This window comes from Bombina bombina, chromosome 10 (genome assembly GCF_027579735.1).
Source record: "Bombina bombina isolate aBomBom1 chromosome 10, aBomBom1.pri, whole genome shotgun sequence".
Classification (NCBI taxonomy): Eukaryota; Metazoa; Chordata; class Amphibia; order Anura; family Bombinatoridae; genus Bombina; species Bombina bombina.
The window spans coordinates 82286952-82303188 of NC_069508.1; the positions used below are offsets into that span (position 1 = coordinate 82286952).

The window sequence follows — 16237 nt, forward strand, 5'->3', positions numbered from 1 at the left end:
AGTTATCTGCCTTACATTGTGATTCTCCTTATCTGATTTTTCATTCAGACAAGATAGTTCTGCGTACTAAACCTGGGTTCTTACCTAAGGTAGTTTCTAACAGGAATATCAATCAAGAGATTGTTGTTCCATCATTATGTCCTAACCCTTCTTCAAAGAAGGAACGACTTTTGCATAATCTGGACGTAGTCCGTGCCCTGAAGTTCTATTTACAGGCAACTAAAGATTTTCGTCAAACGTCTTCCCTGTTTGTCGTTTATTCTGGTCAGAGGAGAGGTCAAAAAGCTTCGGCTACCTCTCTCTCCTTTTGGCTTCGTAGCATAACACGTTTAGCCTATGAGACTGCTGGACAGCAGCCTCCTGAAAGAATTACAGCTCATCCCACTAGAGCTGTGGCTTCCACCTGGGCCTTTAAGAATGAGGCCTCTGTTGAACAGATTTGCAAGGCTGCGACTTGGTCTTCACTTCATACCTTTTCAAAATTTTACAAATTTGACACTTTTGCTTCTTTGGAGGCTGTTTTTGGGAGAAAGGTTCTACAGGCAGTGGTTCCTTCCGTTTAAAGTTCCTGCCTTGTCCCTCCCATCATCCGTGTACTTTAGCTTTGGTATTGGTATCCCATAAGTAATGGATGACCCGTGGACTGAATACACTTAACAAGAGAAAACATAATTTATGCTTACCTGATAAATTTATTTCTCTTGTAGTGTATTCAGTCCACGGCCCGCCCTGTCTTCTTTTGAGGCAGATCTAAATTTTAATTAAAACTCCAGTCACCACTGCACCCTATGGTTTCTCCTTTCTTGTCTTGTTTCGGTCGAATGACTGGATATGACATGTGAGGGGAGGAGCTATATAGCAGCTCTGCTTGGGTGATCCTCTTGCAACTTCCTGTTGGGAAGGGAATATATCCCATAAGTAATGGATGACCCGTGGACTGAATACACTACAAGAGAAATAAATTTATCAGGTAAGCATAAATTATGTTTTTGTGTCTAGTCTGACATCATGTTGTTCTGTGAAAAGTTGTTTCAACAAGAACATTTACCCCCTCTCTACAACATCAAATTCATAAACCATTTATCCAACATGAAGTGATGCTCTCTGCAATCCTGAGGGGTGAATGGCAGGCCCTGAGTTATCAGTTAACCAACCTAATTCAGTTATATCTGAGGAAATGCTATTTTAACAACCCTCTTATGCATACACCACAAACTAGTTAAAAGAGGTAGAGCCACTCTTTCATTCCCCCTTATTATTATTTTTTTCTCCCCTGCCTATCTTGTTGCTGAGATGTTAAGGGTTATTTTGTTGTATAAGTTAAAGTTTATAATATTGTTAAATAGAAACTGGAGGCTGAGTTGACACAGATGGTTACAATAATTTAATTAAGCTTTATTATATGCAAGGCACAGTTGAATTCAAAACTCATTATGAAGGTCACTACATGCTCACTTGTGTACAATCAGAAGGAGGATGGCTAACGATTTATCAAATTATGAATGTTCATACCATGCTGACTTGCTATATGTTTGGTGGTCTGCGCACCACAACTTCATGAATATGTAATCTGTGATCTGTCTGTTTATTACTGTGTCTCTATCAATAAAAAAAAAGATAATCCTTTTATTACCCATTCCCCAGTTTTGCATAACCAACACAGTTATAATAATATACTTTTTTTTTTTTTACTTTAAATTTTTATTGAGGAATATTCAAAGGCATACAATAGTCATAAAAACAGGTTCTTGCATTGCATGTCACATACAGTAAGATTTAGTGTTACAAGAATGAGAAGACAAACACAGAAAATAAACGTAAGTGTAACAATTTACATATCATGCAACCATGAGATACATAGAATGCCAAACATTGAGATGCCTTTTAAATAAAATCCTAGGCCACTCTTGGACCATCACAAGCATTAAGATAAAAGAAGGCATGTGCAAACAAAAGAGACCACTTGTGGATCTCGTTAGTAAACCTCAGTTTTTTATAATTTTATCTCATACTAATATGAATAGTGTGTAGGTTAAGTAAAGTGCTAAAGGGATAATATTATTACGTGCATATATATATATATATATATATATATATTTGGACAATCTTGCGTAGGTTAAGAGAGAAATAAAGCTGAGTATTGATAACCTGCAAGATTTTGCTAGAAAGGAGGGTATATAGGGTGCGGTATATGTGAGAAAAACCGCGTATTCAGTCCTCCCACTTAAGGGAGGCATATTAGGTGGAGTGGGGGGGTGGAGGTGATGAGTTACCTATGAGAAGCAGACAAGAGATGTCAGCTTGCCTTCTAAATTTGCCAAACAGATGCACATGAAATGGGTTGTAATTGGGCTAACTACTATAGGTGGTTGTTTAAACTAGGTAGGTAAAACTTAACATGACTCTAATTAAGGTCTCAAGAGCATGTGGATAACTAGGGGAGAAATAAATATAGACTAGCTACTCATAATAGTAACGCTGCATTAAGAGTGTTGCAAGTATATAGATCCCAAATAATGGGAATGTTAATGCAGGGCCAGCCTGCAACAGGTGCATACCTGGAGTATTGAATTGGTGTTATACTTCATATTGTGGTTGGGCGTGATTTTGATATGTATGCTAATTAATATATTAATGAGATAACAAACAAGAAATAGGGGATAACATTATTCCACGCTGAGATTGGTATCTATCTAGGACGAGGGGAGGAACAGAACTTACTGTAGGCAGGCTCAAACCTATTAGGTATTATTATCAGTAGCTAGTTATCTAAGGGGATCTTGCCCATGAAAATATGTGAACAGGGAAGCGTCTCCTCACCCCAAAGAATTACACACTGGGACTGAAGAGGTATTTGGATTTACAGAAAAGTATAAAATGCAGTTGCTATAAGGGGATGATTCCTATATAAAGCAGCTGAAAAAAAACTTTAGTATGCTTCTGCTGCCTAGGCACGGGCCCTATGCCCAGCAGCAGGCGCACACCTTATTTAAACTGTCAACCACATCTTAATGAGTATAAGATCTGCTATAGGCGGAGATGTCAACAATGGGAAAACATCATAACAATAAAGGGATGGATCCGGTAAACATAATGGAACATTTATATTCCTGGACATATTAATTATGAATTATTAAGGCGCAGCCCCGGCTGCTGGCTGTGCCTATACCATTGAGGTATAGAGAATAAAACAATACAAACAGTTGTGCATATAAACAGGTGTCCATCACTTAGAACAACACCAAGCATTGAATTTGAAAAAAGGAATCCCAGTAAAGGCAGAAAAAACTCCAAGAGTAAACACATAGTTGCAGCATGTGGAGCTGTAGAGCCCCAAATTATTAGATAACGACAGAAACACTAGGCACTTTATACAAATATCTTTTAGCACAATTGCGGGCAGATTGTAATGATCAAGACAACTGCATCATTTGAGTCTATTGACTAGCATAAGGTAGTCGTTAAATCAAGGACGTGGTTCCTGGGGATAGATAAGTAAAGTCTGGTCTGGTAACTGTAATTACGGTAATAGTGTCCTGCAAATTTGATATATCATGGGCCATTTGAAAATCTGTAATGAGTAACTGAATATATGAGCAATATAGAGATAAAAACTACATATATAAGAGTAGGTCACTTCCATAATATGGGAGTAAACATATTTAAAGTACAGGCAACTAGAGGGATATGAACAGCAAACAGTTTAATGTGGTAATGTTAATGCCCAGTATATTGTGTGAATTCACCAGGCGCAAAAGCCATTAAGAGCAAGTTTATCCCGCTTCATAATAAGTCAAACTTACAGCCAAGCCGGTATTGAGACCTTCATATAAGCGAACTGCTAGAAAAGCAGAGCTACGAGTGTGACTAGATGACAGCCCCAGTTGTACTGCTAGAAAAGAGGCCTCCGCACCAACACAGATGCTCCGGCGGTCACACAAAGCCTCCTCCCAGGTGCTTGCGCTCTGCTGCTGAGGGTCGCCCAAAAGGTAAAATGCCAGTGTAGGTCCGGGGTCACAACCGGCCCCAAGTGAGTAAGAATTTTCGGGGGCATCTGTGAGATGGGGTTTACGCTGGTCAGCTCTCCCCCCGATGTGGGCTTGAGATTGTGGATGCAGCATTGCGATGCAGAGCGGAGCCTCCGCTCCAAAGCAATATGTGTCGACAGTTAGATGCAGGTCATCGTCTCCCATATTGCACAGTGCTTGTTCTTGTGCCATCTGAGTTGTTAGGCTGCAGCCGTTGGAAGCGAAAAGCTTGGTCATTTGATAATAATATACTTTTAACCTCAGTGATTACCTTGTATCTAAGCCTCTGCAAACTGACCCCTTATTTCAGTTATTTTGACAGACTTGAATTTTAGCCAATCAGTCCTGACTCCTTGTTAACTTCACATGCGTGAGCTCAATGTTATCTATATGACACACCCTCTAGTGGTGAAAAACTGTAAAAATGCTTTCAGATTAGAGGCAGCCTTCAAGGTCTAAGAAATTAGCATATGACCCCACCAATGTTTCGCTTTCAACAAAGAATACCAAGAGACCAAAGCAAATTTGATGATAAAAGTAATATGGAAGGTTGTTTAAAATTGCATGCCCTATCTGAATTATGAAAGTTTAATTTTGACTAGCCTGTCTCTTTAAAGCCTTTACTGTCTCAACACATTTACACTTATATTTGTTCTTTTTTTTTTTTTTTTTAACATGTAGAAAGCCTTTAAGGAAATTTGCCAATACTGTAAAACGAAGCCTCTATTACGTTTGTTTGCATTTATATTTTTTTATAAAATATCTAAGACATTTAACTAAAAAAGTTTAATTATAAAGAGTAGTTAGTTCCTTGTAGAGGCTAATAGCCATAAATATAAAATGATTTATAATTTAAGATCAATAATCCTAACTTATACTGAACTCTTTCTCCTTAGGTAACCGATATTGATCTTAAACCTTATGGTGGTGGTTTGGATTACGTGAAACCTGGTACACCACCTGGAAGAAGCACAACTCCAACATCAAGTCCTTTTCGGTAATTCTTTCCCTTCTTTACTCTGTCTTACTTGTGCAGTGCTGACGTGTATTTGTTTTGTTTGTCCTCGTTCATTATTCTTTTACAGTTAAAATAACCTTTAATAGACTTTAAAATCTAAAAACTCACATTACTCACTTCAGTATATTGTTACAATTTAAGCTAGCTCATAGGCATTTTAACAGACTCCTTACCCCATGTTTTTGATCTTAAAGGGACAAAAACAGTATGTGGTATTAATATTCCCAATACTATGGTATATTAAAATATTACCTTCAGAACTGTTTCCTTGCAAAGGGTCGTTAATCCCTTCAATCCATTTTTTGTTTCTTCTCATCCTAACTCCCCTTGGAGTTTTTTTTATTACATTTAAGGTGCAGTCCAGCTGTTTGCTTCACTAAACGCACCTGTGAACATGCACACATGAGCAGTAAGCTGTGGTGATGTCATGCATGATGTATTGAGTCATATAACAACCGTGCGAAGCAGTGCACAGTATAATGTGCACTGATTTGTAGCTCACACATAAGCTTCAACTTAAGAGTAGATTCAAGCAGTAGCAGTAAAACTGTTAAAGCGAAGCTGACACTTTAGCAGACAGCTTCAGCTCAGCATCCAGCTTTTCTCGCACTCTCTATAGTACAGCATAAATCTGCACACTGCTTCTACGTGACCTTTTTTTTTCCACACCCCACTCTTTTTTGTTGAGAGGGGGATTCAAAACCTGTTTAGAATGGTCCTGTCTCAGTATAGCTGCCGCTATGCTCGGGGGAGACATTAGTGAAAGCTCTGATTTCATTTGTAAAATAATGATGGTCCACAGTCCTCCATAACATATGAGATATATTTCCTGCCACTAGGAGGAAGACAAGAACCCATATAAGAGCTTTAAAACCCTCCCATCTCCCATCCCTCTCTAATTTTGTTCTTGGCCACGTATGAGATGGTTGAGAATAGTGGTTTTTCAATCTACTTGCTTATAGATTACAAATTGGGAGTTTAGACCTATGTGAGACCCAGAGTTGATGGGGAATATCATTTACAAAGACAGAAAAGACTCTTCACAGCAGCTGAATGATACAGGTATACCAGAATTCCTTGTTATGTGCACAGTATTTCCCTAATGGGACATAACTACCCTCAGGCATCGTGTTGACTCGTCCTTAGCCTCCTACTGAGGGACTCAGTATTTCCTACTGCTATCCTCTGCGGTACTCAATACCTGAACTGTATGGGGTCTCTACTGGATACTTCTGCAACTACATTGACATAGATTACATGCCTGGTAAGCCAGTAGGGGAGTTCTGCGTAAGGTAAGTGTCTTTGCACAGCACAGACACAGCCCAGAGGCTATTTGTAGGTACTCTGGCACAGGTTCAGCATAGCCAGGGGTCTTAATCTGCTTCCCTCATGACACAATGTTTTCTCCATATCATGTCCCTACTAGCATTGGGAACCTTATTAGGGAAGCCTCTGGCCCTTTTTAACCCTCTGGCAGCTTTTGGGATACATTTTTGAGCACTTTACAAAATTGTGTATGGCCCTTTAAGAGAACTGGCAATAGCTTAATGCATGATGTAGTTCTATAGGTTAGGGAACATATTTCTCCAACATAGGTGTGTCCGGTCCACGGCGTCATCCTTACTTGTGGGATATTCTCTTCCCCAACAGGAAATGGCAAAGAGCCCAGCAAAGCTGGTCACATGATCCCTCCTAGGCTCCGCCTACCCCAGTCATTCTCTTTGCCGTTGTACAGGCAACATCTCCACGGAGATGGCTTAGAGTTTTTTAGTGTTTAACTGTAGTTTTTATTATTCAATCAAGAGTTTGTTATTTTAAAATAGTGCTGGTATGTACTATTTACTCTGAAACAGAAAAGAGATGAAGATTTCTGTTTGTATGAGGAAAATGATTTTAGCAACCGTTACTAAAATCCATGGCTGTTCCACACAGGACTGTTGAGAGGAATTAACTTCAGTTGGGGGAACAGTGAGCAGTCTCTTGCTGCTTGAGGTATGACACATTCTAACAAGACGATGTAATGCTGGAAGCTGTCATTTTCCCTATGGGATCCGGTAATCCATGTTTATTAAGATAGTAAATAAGGGCTTCACAAGGGCTTATTAAGACTGTAGACTTTTTCTGGGCTAAATCGATTCATATATTACACATATTTAGCCTTGAGGAATCATTTAATCTGGGTATTTTGGTAAAATTATATCGGCAGGCACTGTTTTAGACACCTTATTCTTTAGGGGCTTTCCCTAATCATAGGCAGAGCCTCATTTTCGCGCCGGTATTGCGCACTTGTTTTTGAGAGGCATGACATGCAGTCGCATGTGTGAGGAGCTCTGATACATAGAAAAGACTTTCTGAAGGCGTCATTTGGTATCGTATTCCCCTTTGGGCTTGGTTGGGTCTCAGCAAAGCAGATACCAGGGACTGTAAAGGGGTTAAAGTTAAAAACGGCTCCGGTTCCGTTATTTTAAGGGTTAAAGCTTCCAAATTTGGTGTGCAATACTTTTAAGGCTTTAAGACACTGTGGTGAAATTTTGGTGAATTTTGAACAATTCCTTCATATTTTTTCGCAATTGCAGTAATAAAGTGTGTTCAGTTTAAAATTTAAAGTGACAGTAACGGTTTTATTTTAAAACGTTTTTTGTACTTTGTTATCAAGTTTATGCCTGTTTAACATGTCTGAACTACCAGATAGACTGTGTTCTGAATGTGGGGAAGCCAGGGTTCCTTCTCATTTAAATAAATGTGATTTATGTGACAATGTAAATGATGCCCAAGATGATTCCTCAAGTGAGGGGAGTAAGCATGGTACTGCATCATTCCCTCCTTCGTCTACACGAGTCTTGCCCACTCAGGAGGCCCCTAGTACATCTAGCGCGCCAATACTCCTTACTATGCAACAATTAACGGCTGTAATGGATAATTCTATCAAAAACATTTTAGCCAAAATGCCCACTTATCAGCGTAAGCGCGACTGCTCTGTTTTAGATACTGAAGAGCATGACGACGCTGATGATAATGGTTCTGAAATGCCCCTACACCAGTCTGATGGGGCCAGGGAGGTTTTGTCTGAGGGAGAAATTTCAGATTCAGGGAAAATTTCTCAACAAGCTGAACCCGATGTGATTACATTTAAATTTAAGTTGGAACATCTCCGCGCTCTGCTTAAGGAGGTATTATCCACTCTGGATGATTGTGAGAATTTGATCATCCCAGAGAAACTATGTAAAATGGACAAGTTCCTAGAGGTCCCGGGGCTCCCAGAAGCTTTTCCTATACCCAAGCGGGTGGCGGACATTGTAAATAAAGAATGGGAAAGGCCCGGTATACCTTTCGTCCCTCCCCCCATATTTAAAAAATTGTTTCCTATGGTCGACCCCAGAAAGGACTTATGGCAGACAGTCCCCAAGGTCGAGGGAGCGGTTTCCACTTTAAACAAACGCACCACTATACCCATAGAAGATAGTTGTGCTTTCAAAGATCCTATGGATAAAAAATTAGAAGGTTTACTTAAAAAGATGTTTGTTCAGCAGGGTTACCTTCTACAAGCAATTTCATGCATTGTCCCTGTCAATACAGCCGCGTGTTTCTGGTTCGATGAGCTAGTAAAGGCGGTCGATAGTGATTCTCCTCCTTATGAGGAGATTATGGACAGAATCCGTGCTCTCAAATTGGCTAATTCTTTCACCCTAGACGCCACTTTGCAATTGGCTAGGTTAGCGGCTAAGAATTCTGGGTTTGCTATTGTGGCGCGCAGAGCGCTTTGGTTGAAATCTTGGTCAGCTGATGCGTCTTCCAAGAACAAACTACTTAACATTCCTTTCAAGGGGAAAACGCTGTTTGGCCCTGACTTGAAAGAGATTATCTCTGATATCACTGGGGGTAAGGGCCACGCCCTTCCTCAGGATCGGTCTTTCAAGGCCAAAAATAAACCTAATTTTCGTCCCTTTCGTAGAAACGGACCAGCCCAAAGTGCTACGTCCTCTAAGCAAGAGGGTAATACTTCTCAAGCCAAGCCAGCTTGGAGACCAATGCAAGGCTGGAACAAGGGAAAGCAGGCCAAGAAACCTGCCACTGCTACCAAGACAGCATGAAATGTTGGCCCCCGATCCGGGACCGGATCTGGTGGGGGGCAGACTCTCTCTCTTCGCTCAGGCTTGGGCAAGAGATGTTCTGGATCCTTGGGCACTAGAAATAGTCTCCCAAGGTTATCTTCTGGAATTCAAGGGGCTTCCCCCAAGGGGGAGGTTCCACAGGTCTCAGTTGTCTTCAGACCACATAAAAAGACAGGCATTCTTACATTGTGTAGAAGACCTGTTAAAAATGGGAGTGATTCATCCTGTTCCATTAGGAGAACAAGGGATGGGGTTCTACTCCAATCTGTTCATAGTTCCCAAAAAAGAGGGAACGTTCAGACCAATCTTAGATCTCAAGATCTTAAACAAGTTTCTCAAGGTTCCATCGTTCAAAATGGAAACCATTCGAACAATTCTTCCTTCCATCCAGGAAGGTCAATTCATGACCACGGTGGATTTAAAGGATGCGTATCTACATATTCCTATCCACAAGGAACATCATCGGTTCCTAAGGTTCGCATTCCTGGACAAGCATTACCAGTTCGTGGCGCTTCCTTTCGGATTAGCCACTGCTCCAAGGATTTTCACAAAGGTACTAGGGTCCCTTCTAGCGGTGCTAAGACCAAGGGGCATTGCAGTAGTACCTTACTTGGACGACATTCTGATTCAAGCGTCGTCCCTTCCTCAAGCAAAGGCTCACACGGACATAGTCCTGGCCTTTCTCAGATCTCACGGATGGAAAGTGAACGTGGAAAAGAGTTCTCTATCTCCGTCGACAAGAGTTCCCTTCTTGGGAACAATAATAGACTCCTTAGAAATGAGGATTTTTCTGACAGAGGCCAGAAAAACAAAACTTCTAAACTCTTGTCGGATACTTCATTCCGTTCCTCTTCCTTCCATAGCGCAGTGCATGGAAGTGATAGGTTTGATGGTAGCGGCAATGGACATAGTTCCTTTTGCGCGCATTCATCTAAGACCATTACAACTGTGTATGCTCAGTCAGTGGAATGGGGACTATACAGACTTGTCTCCGAAGATACAAGTAAATCAGAGGACCAGAGACTCACTCCGTTGGTGGCTGTCCCTGGACAACCTGTCACAAGGGATGACCTTCCGCAGACCAGAGTGGGTCATTGTCACGACCAACGCCAGTCTGATGGGCTGGGGCGCGGTCTGGGGATCCCTGAAAGCTCAGGGTCTTTGGTCTCGGGAAGAATCTCTTCTACCGATAAATATTCTGGAACTGAGATCAATGCTCTCAAGGCTTGGCCTCAGCTAGCGAGGGCCAAGTTCATACGGTTTCAATCAGACAACATGACGACTGTTGCGTACATCAACCATCAGGGGGGAACAAGGAGTTCCCTGGCGATGGAAGAAGTGACCAAAATCATTCAATGGGCGGAGACTCGCTCCTGCCACCTGTCTGCAATCCACATCCCAGGAGTGGAAAATTGGGAAGCGGATTTTCTGAGTCGTCAGACATTGCATCCGGGGAGTGGGAACTCCATCCGGAAATCTTTGCCCAAATCACTCAACTGTGGGGCATTCCAGACATGGATCTGATGGCCTCTCGTCAGAACTTCAAGGTTCCTTGCTACGGGTCCAGATCCAGGGATCCCAAGGCGACTCTAGTAGATGCACTAGTAGCACCTTGGACCTTCAAACTAGCTTATGTATTCCCGCCGTTTCCTCTCATCCCCAGGCTGGTAGCCAGGATCAATCAGGAGAGGGCGTCGGTGATCTTGATAGCTCCTGCGTGGCCACGCAGGACTTGGTATGCAGATCTAGTGAATATGTCATCGGCTCCACCATGGAAGCTACCTTTGAGACGAGACCTTCTTGTTCAAGGTCCGTTCGAACATCCGAATCTGGTCTCACTCCAGCTGACTGCTTGGAGATTGAACGCTTGATCTTATCAAAGCGAGGGTTCTCAGATTCTGTTATTGATACTCTTGTTCAGGCCAGAAAGCCTGTAACTAGAAAAATTTACCACAAAATTTGGAAAAAATATATCTGTTGGTGTGAATCTAAAGGATTCCCTTGGGACAAGGTTAAGATTCCTAAGATTCTATCCTTCCTTCAAGAAGGATTGGAAAAAGGATTATCTGCAAGTTCCTTGAAGGGACAGATTTCTGCCTTGTCTGTGTTACTTCACAAAAAGCTGGCAGCTGTGCCAGATGTTCAAGCCTTTGTTCAGGCTCTGGTTAGAATCAAGCCTGTTTACAAACCTTTGACTCCTCCTTGGAGTCTCAACTTAGTTCTTTCAGTTCTTCAGGGGGTTCCGTTTGAACCCTTACATTCCGTTGATATTAAGTTATTATCTTGGAAAGTTTTGTTTTTGGTTGCAATTTCTTCTGCTAGAAGAGTTTCAGAATTATCTGCTCTGCAGTGTTCTCCTCCTTATCTGGTGTTCCATGCAGATAAGGTGGTTTTACGTACTAAACCTGGTTTTCTTCCAAAAGTTGTTTCTAACAAAAACATTAACCAGGAGATAGTCGTGCCTTCTCTGTGTCCGAAACCAGTTTCGAAGAAGGAACGTTTGTTGCACAATTTGGATGTTGTTCGCGCTCTAAAATTCTATTTAGATGCTACAAAGGATTTTAGACAAACATCTTCCTTGTTTGTTGTTTATTCTGGTAAAAGGAGAGGTCAAAAAGCAACTTCTACCTCTCTCTCTTTTTGGATTAAAAGCATCATCAGATTGGCTTACGAGACTGCCGGACGGCAGCCTCCTGAAAGAATCACAGCTCATTCCACTAGGGCTGTGGCTTCCACATGGGCCTTCAAGAACGAGGCTTCTGTTGATCAGATATGTAGGGCAGCGACTTGGTCTTCACTGCACACTTTTACCAAATTTTACAAGTTTGATACTTTTGCTTCTTCTGAGGCTATTTTTGGGAGAAAGGTTTTGCAAGCCGTGGTGCCTTCCATTTAGGTGACCTGATTTGCTCCCTCCCTTCATCCGTGTCCTAAAGCTTTGGTATTGGTTCCCACAAGTAAGGATGACGCCGTGGACCGGACACACCTATGTTTTCTCCAACATAGGTGTGTCCGGTCCACGGCGTCATCCTTACTTGTGGGATATTCTCTTCCCCAACAGGAAATGGCAAAGAGCCCAGCAAAGCTGGTCACATGATCCCTCCTAGGCTCCGCCTACCCCAGTCATTCTCTTTGCCGTTGTACAGGCAACATCTCCACGGAGATGGCTTAGAGTTTTTTAGTGTTTAACTGTAGTTTTTATTATTCAATCAAGAGTTTGTTATTTTGAAATAGTGCTGGTATGTACTATTTACTCAGAAACAGAAAAGAGATGAAGATTTCTGTTTGTATGAGGAAAATGATTTTAGCAACCGTAACTAAAATCCATGGCTGTTCCACACAGGACTGTTGAGAGCAATTAACTTCAGTTGGGGGAACAGTGTGCAGTCTCTTGCTGCTTGAGGTATGACACATTCTAACAAGACGATGTAATGCTGGAAGCTGTCATTTTCCCTATGGGATCCGGTAAGCCATGTTTATTACGATCGTAAATAAGGGCTTCACAAGGGCTTATTAAGACTGTAGACTTTTTCTGGGCTAAATCGATTCATTATTAACACATATTTAGCCTTGAGGAATCATTTTATCTGGGTATTTTGATATAATAATATCGGCAGGCACTGTATTAGACACCTTATTCCTTAGGGGCTTTCCCAAAGCATAAGCAGAGCCTCATTTTCGCGCCGGTGTGGCGCACTTGTTTTTGAGAGGCATGGCATGCAGTCGCATGTGAGAGGAGCTCTGATACTTAGAAAAGACTTTCTGAAGGCGTCATTTGGTATCGTATTCCCCTTTGGGCTTGGTTGGGTCTCAGCAAAGCAGATACCAGGGACTGTAAAGGGGTTAAAGTTTAAAACGGCTCCGGTTCCGTTATTTTAAGGGTTAAAGCTTCCAAATTTGGTGTGCAATACTTTTAAGGTTTTAAGACACTGTGGTGAAAATTTGATAAATTTTGAACAATTCCTTCATGTTTTTTCGCAATTGCAGTAATAAAGTGTGTTCAGTTTAAAATTTAAAGTGACAGTAACGGTTTTATTTTAAAACGTTTTTGTACTTTGTTATCAAGTTTATGCCTGTTTAACATGTCTGAACTACCAGATAGACTGTGTTCTGAATGTGGGGAAGCCAGAATTCCTATTCATTTAAATAAATGTGATTTATGTGATAATGACAATGATGCCCAAGATGATTCCTCAAGTGAGGGGAGTAAGCATGGTACTGCATCATTCCCTCCTTCGTCTACACGAGTCTTGCCCACTCAGGAGGCCCCTAGTACATCTAGCGCGCCAATACTCCTTACTATGCAACAATTAACGGCTGTAATGGATAATTCTGTCAAAAACATTTTAGCCAAAATAAACACTTGTCAGCGTAAGCGCGGCTGCTCTGTTTTAGATACTGTAGAGCATGACGACGCTGATATTAATATCTCTGAAGGGCCCCTAACCCAGTCTGATGGGGCCAGGGAGGTTTTGTCTGAGGGAGAAATTACTGATTCAGGGAACATTTCTCAACAGGCTGAACCTGATGTGATTGCATTTAAATTTAAGTTGGAACATCTCCGCATTCTGCTTAAGGAGGTATTATCCACTCTGGATGATTGTGACAAGTTGGTCATCCCAGAGAAACTATGTAAAATGGACAAGTTCCTAGAGGTGCCGGGGCTCCCAGAAGCTTTTCCTATACCCAAGCGGGTGGCGGACATTGTTAATAAAGAATGGGAGAGGCCAGGTATTCCTTTCGTCCCTCCCCCCATATTTAAAAAATTGTTTCCTATGGTCGACCCCAGAAAGGACTTATGGCAGACAGTCCCCAAGGTCGAGGGAGCGGTTTCCACTTTAAACAAACGCACCACTATACCCATAGAGGATAGTTGTGCTTTCAAAGATCCTATGGATAAAAAATTAGAAGGTTTGCTTAAAAAGATGTTTGTTCAGCAGGGTTACCTTCTACAACCAATTTCATGCATTGTCCCTGTCGCTACAGCCGCATGTTTCTGGTTCGATGAGCTGATAAAGGCAGTCGATAGTGATTCTCCTCCTTATGAGGAGATTATGGACAGAATCAATGCTCTCAAATTGGCTAATTCTTTCACCCTCGACGCCACTTTGCAATTGGCTAGGTTAGCGGCTAAGAATTCTGGGTTTGCTATTGTGGCGCGCAGAGCGCTTTGGTTGAAATCTTGGTCGGCTGATGCGTCTTCCAAGAACAAGCTACTTAACATTCCTTTCAAGGGGAAAACGCTGTTTGGCCCTGACTTGAAAGAGATTATCTCTGATATCACTGGGGGTAAGGGCCACGCCCTTCCTCAGGATCGGCCTTTCAAGGCAAAAAATAAACCTAATTTTCGTCCCTTTCGTAGAAACGGACCAGCCCAAGGTGCTACGTCCTCTAAGCAAGAGGGTAATACTTCTCAAGCCAAGCCAGCTTGGAGACCAATGCAAGGCTGGAACAAAGGAAAGCAGGCCAAGAAACCTGCCACTGCTACCAAGACTGCATGAAATGTTGGCCCCCGATCCGGGACCGGATCTGGTGGGGGGCAGACTCTCTCTCTTCGCTCAGGCTTGGGCAAGAGATGTTCTGGATCCTTGGGCGCTAGAAATAGTCTCCCAAGGTTATCTTCTGGAATTCAAGGGACTTCCCCCAAGGGGGAGGTTCCACAGGTCTCAGTTGTCTTCAGACCACATAAAAAGACAGGCATTCTTACATTGTGTAGAAGACCTGTTAAAAATGGGAGTGATTCATCCTGTTCCATTAAGAGAACAAGGGATGGGGTTCTACTCCAATCTGTTCATAGTTCCCAAAAAAGAGGGAACGTTCAGACCAATCTTAGATCTCAAGATCTTAAACAAGTTTCTCAAGGTTCCATCGTTCAAGATGGAAACCATTCGAACTATTCTTCCTTCCATCCAGGAAGGTCAATTCATGACCACGGTGGATTTAAAGGATGCGTATCTACATATTCCTATCCACAAGGAACATCATCGGTTCCTAAGGTTCGCATTCCTGGACAAACATTACCAGTTCGTGGCGCTTCCTTTCGGATTAGCCACTGCTCCAAGGATTTTCACAAAGGTACTAGGGTCCCTTCTAGCTGTGCTAAGACCAAGGGGCATTGCTGTAGTACCTTACTTGGACGACATTTTGATTCAAGCGTCGTCCCTTCCTCAAGCAAAGGCTCACACGGACATCGTCCTGGCCTTTCTCAGATCTCACGGATGGAAAGTGAACGTGGAAAAGAGTTCTCTATCCCCGTCAACAAGGGTTCCCTTCTTGGGAACAATTATAGACTCCTTAGAAATGAGGATTTTTCTAACAGAGGCCAGAAAAACAAAACTTCTAGACTCTTGTCGGATACTTCATTCCGTTCCTCTTCCTTCCATAGCTCAGTGCATGGAAGTGATCGGGTTGATGGTAGCGGCAATGGACATAGTTCCTTTTGCGCGCATTCATCTAAGACCATTACAACTGTGCATGCTCAGTCAGTGGAATGGGGACTATACAGACTTGTCTCCGAAGATACAAGTAAATCAGAGGACCAGAGACTCACTCCGTTGGTGGCTGTCCCTGGACAACCTGTCACGAGGGATGACATTCCGCAGACCAGAGTGGGTCATTGTCACGACCGACGCCAGTCTGATGGGCTGGGGCGCGGTCTGGGGATCCCTGAAAGCTCAGGGTCTTTGGTCTCGGGAAGAATCTCTTCTACCGATAAATATTCTGGAACTGAGAGCGATATTCAATGCTCTCAAGGCTTGGCCTCAGCTAGCGAGGGCCAAGTTCATACGGTTTCAATCAGACAACATGACAACTGTTGCGTACATCAACCATCAGGGGGGAACAAGGAGTTCCCTAGCGATGGAAGAAGTGACCAAAATCATTCTATGGGCGGAGTCTCACTCCTGCCACCTGTCTGCTATCCACATCCCAGGAGTGGAAAATTGGGAAGCGGATTTTCTGAGTCGTCAGACATTGCATCCGGGGGAGTGGGAACTCCATCCGGAAATCTTTGCCCAAGTCACTCAGCTGTGGGGCATTCCAGACATGGATCTGATGGCCTCTCGTCAGAACTTCAAAGT

The 16237-nt window shown here is 42.5% G+C and overlaps 1 protein-coding gene across 1 annotated transcript in view; it reads left to right on the forward strand.

Moving 5' to 3' along the window:
- LOC128640804 (protein PRRC2C) overlaps positions 1 to 16237 on the forward strand; it is a 1245292-nt gene that overhangs the window by 1097284 nt on the left and 131771 nt on the right. The window contains exon 20 of the mRNA XM_053693223.1: positions 4925 to 5025. Within this exon, the coding sequence (XP_053549198.1) occupies positions 4925 to 5025 (101 nt within the window). The remainder of the gene's footprint in view (positions 1 to 4924; positions 5026 to 16237) is intronic.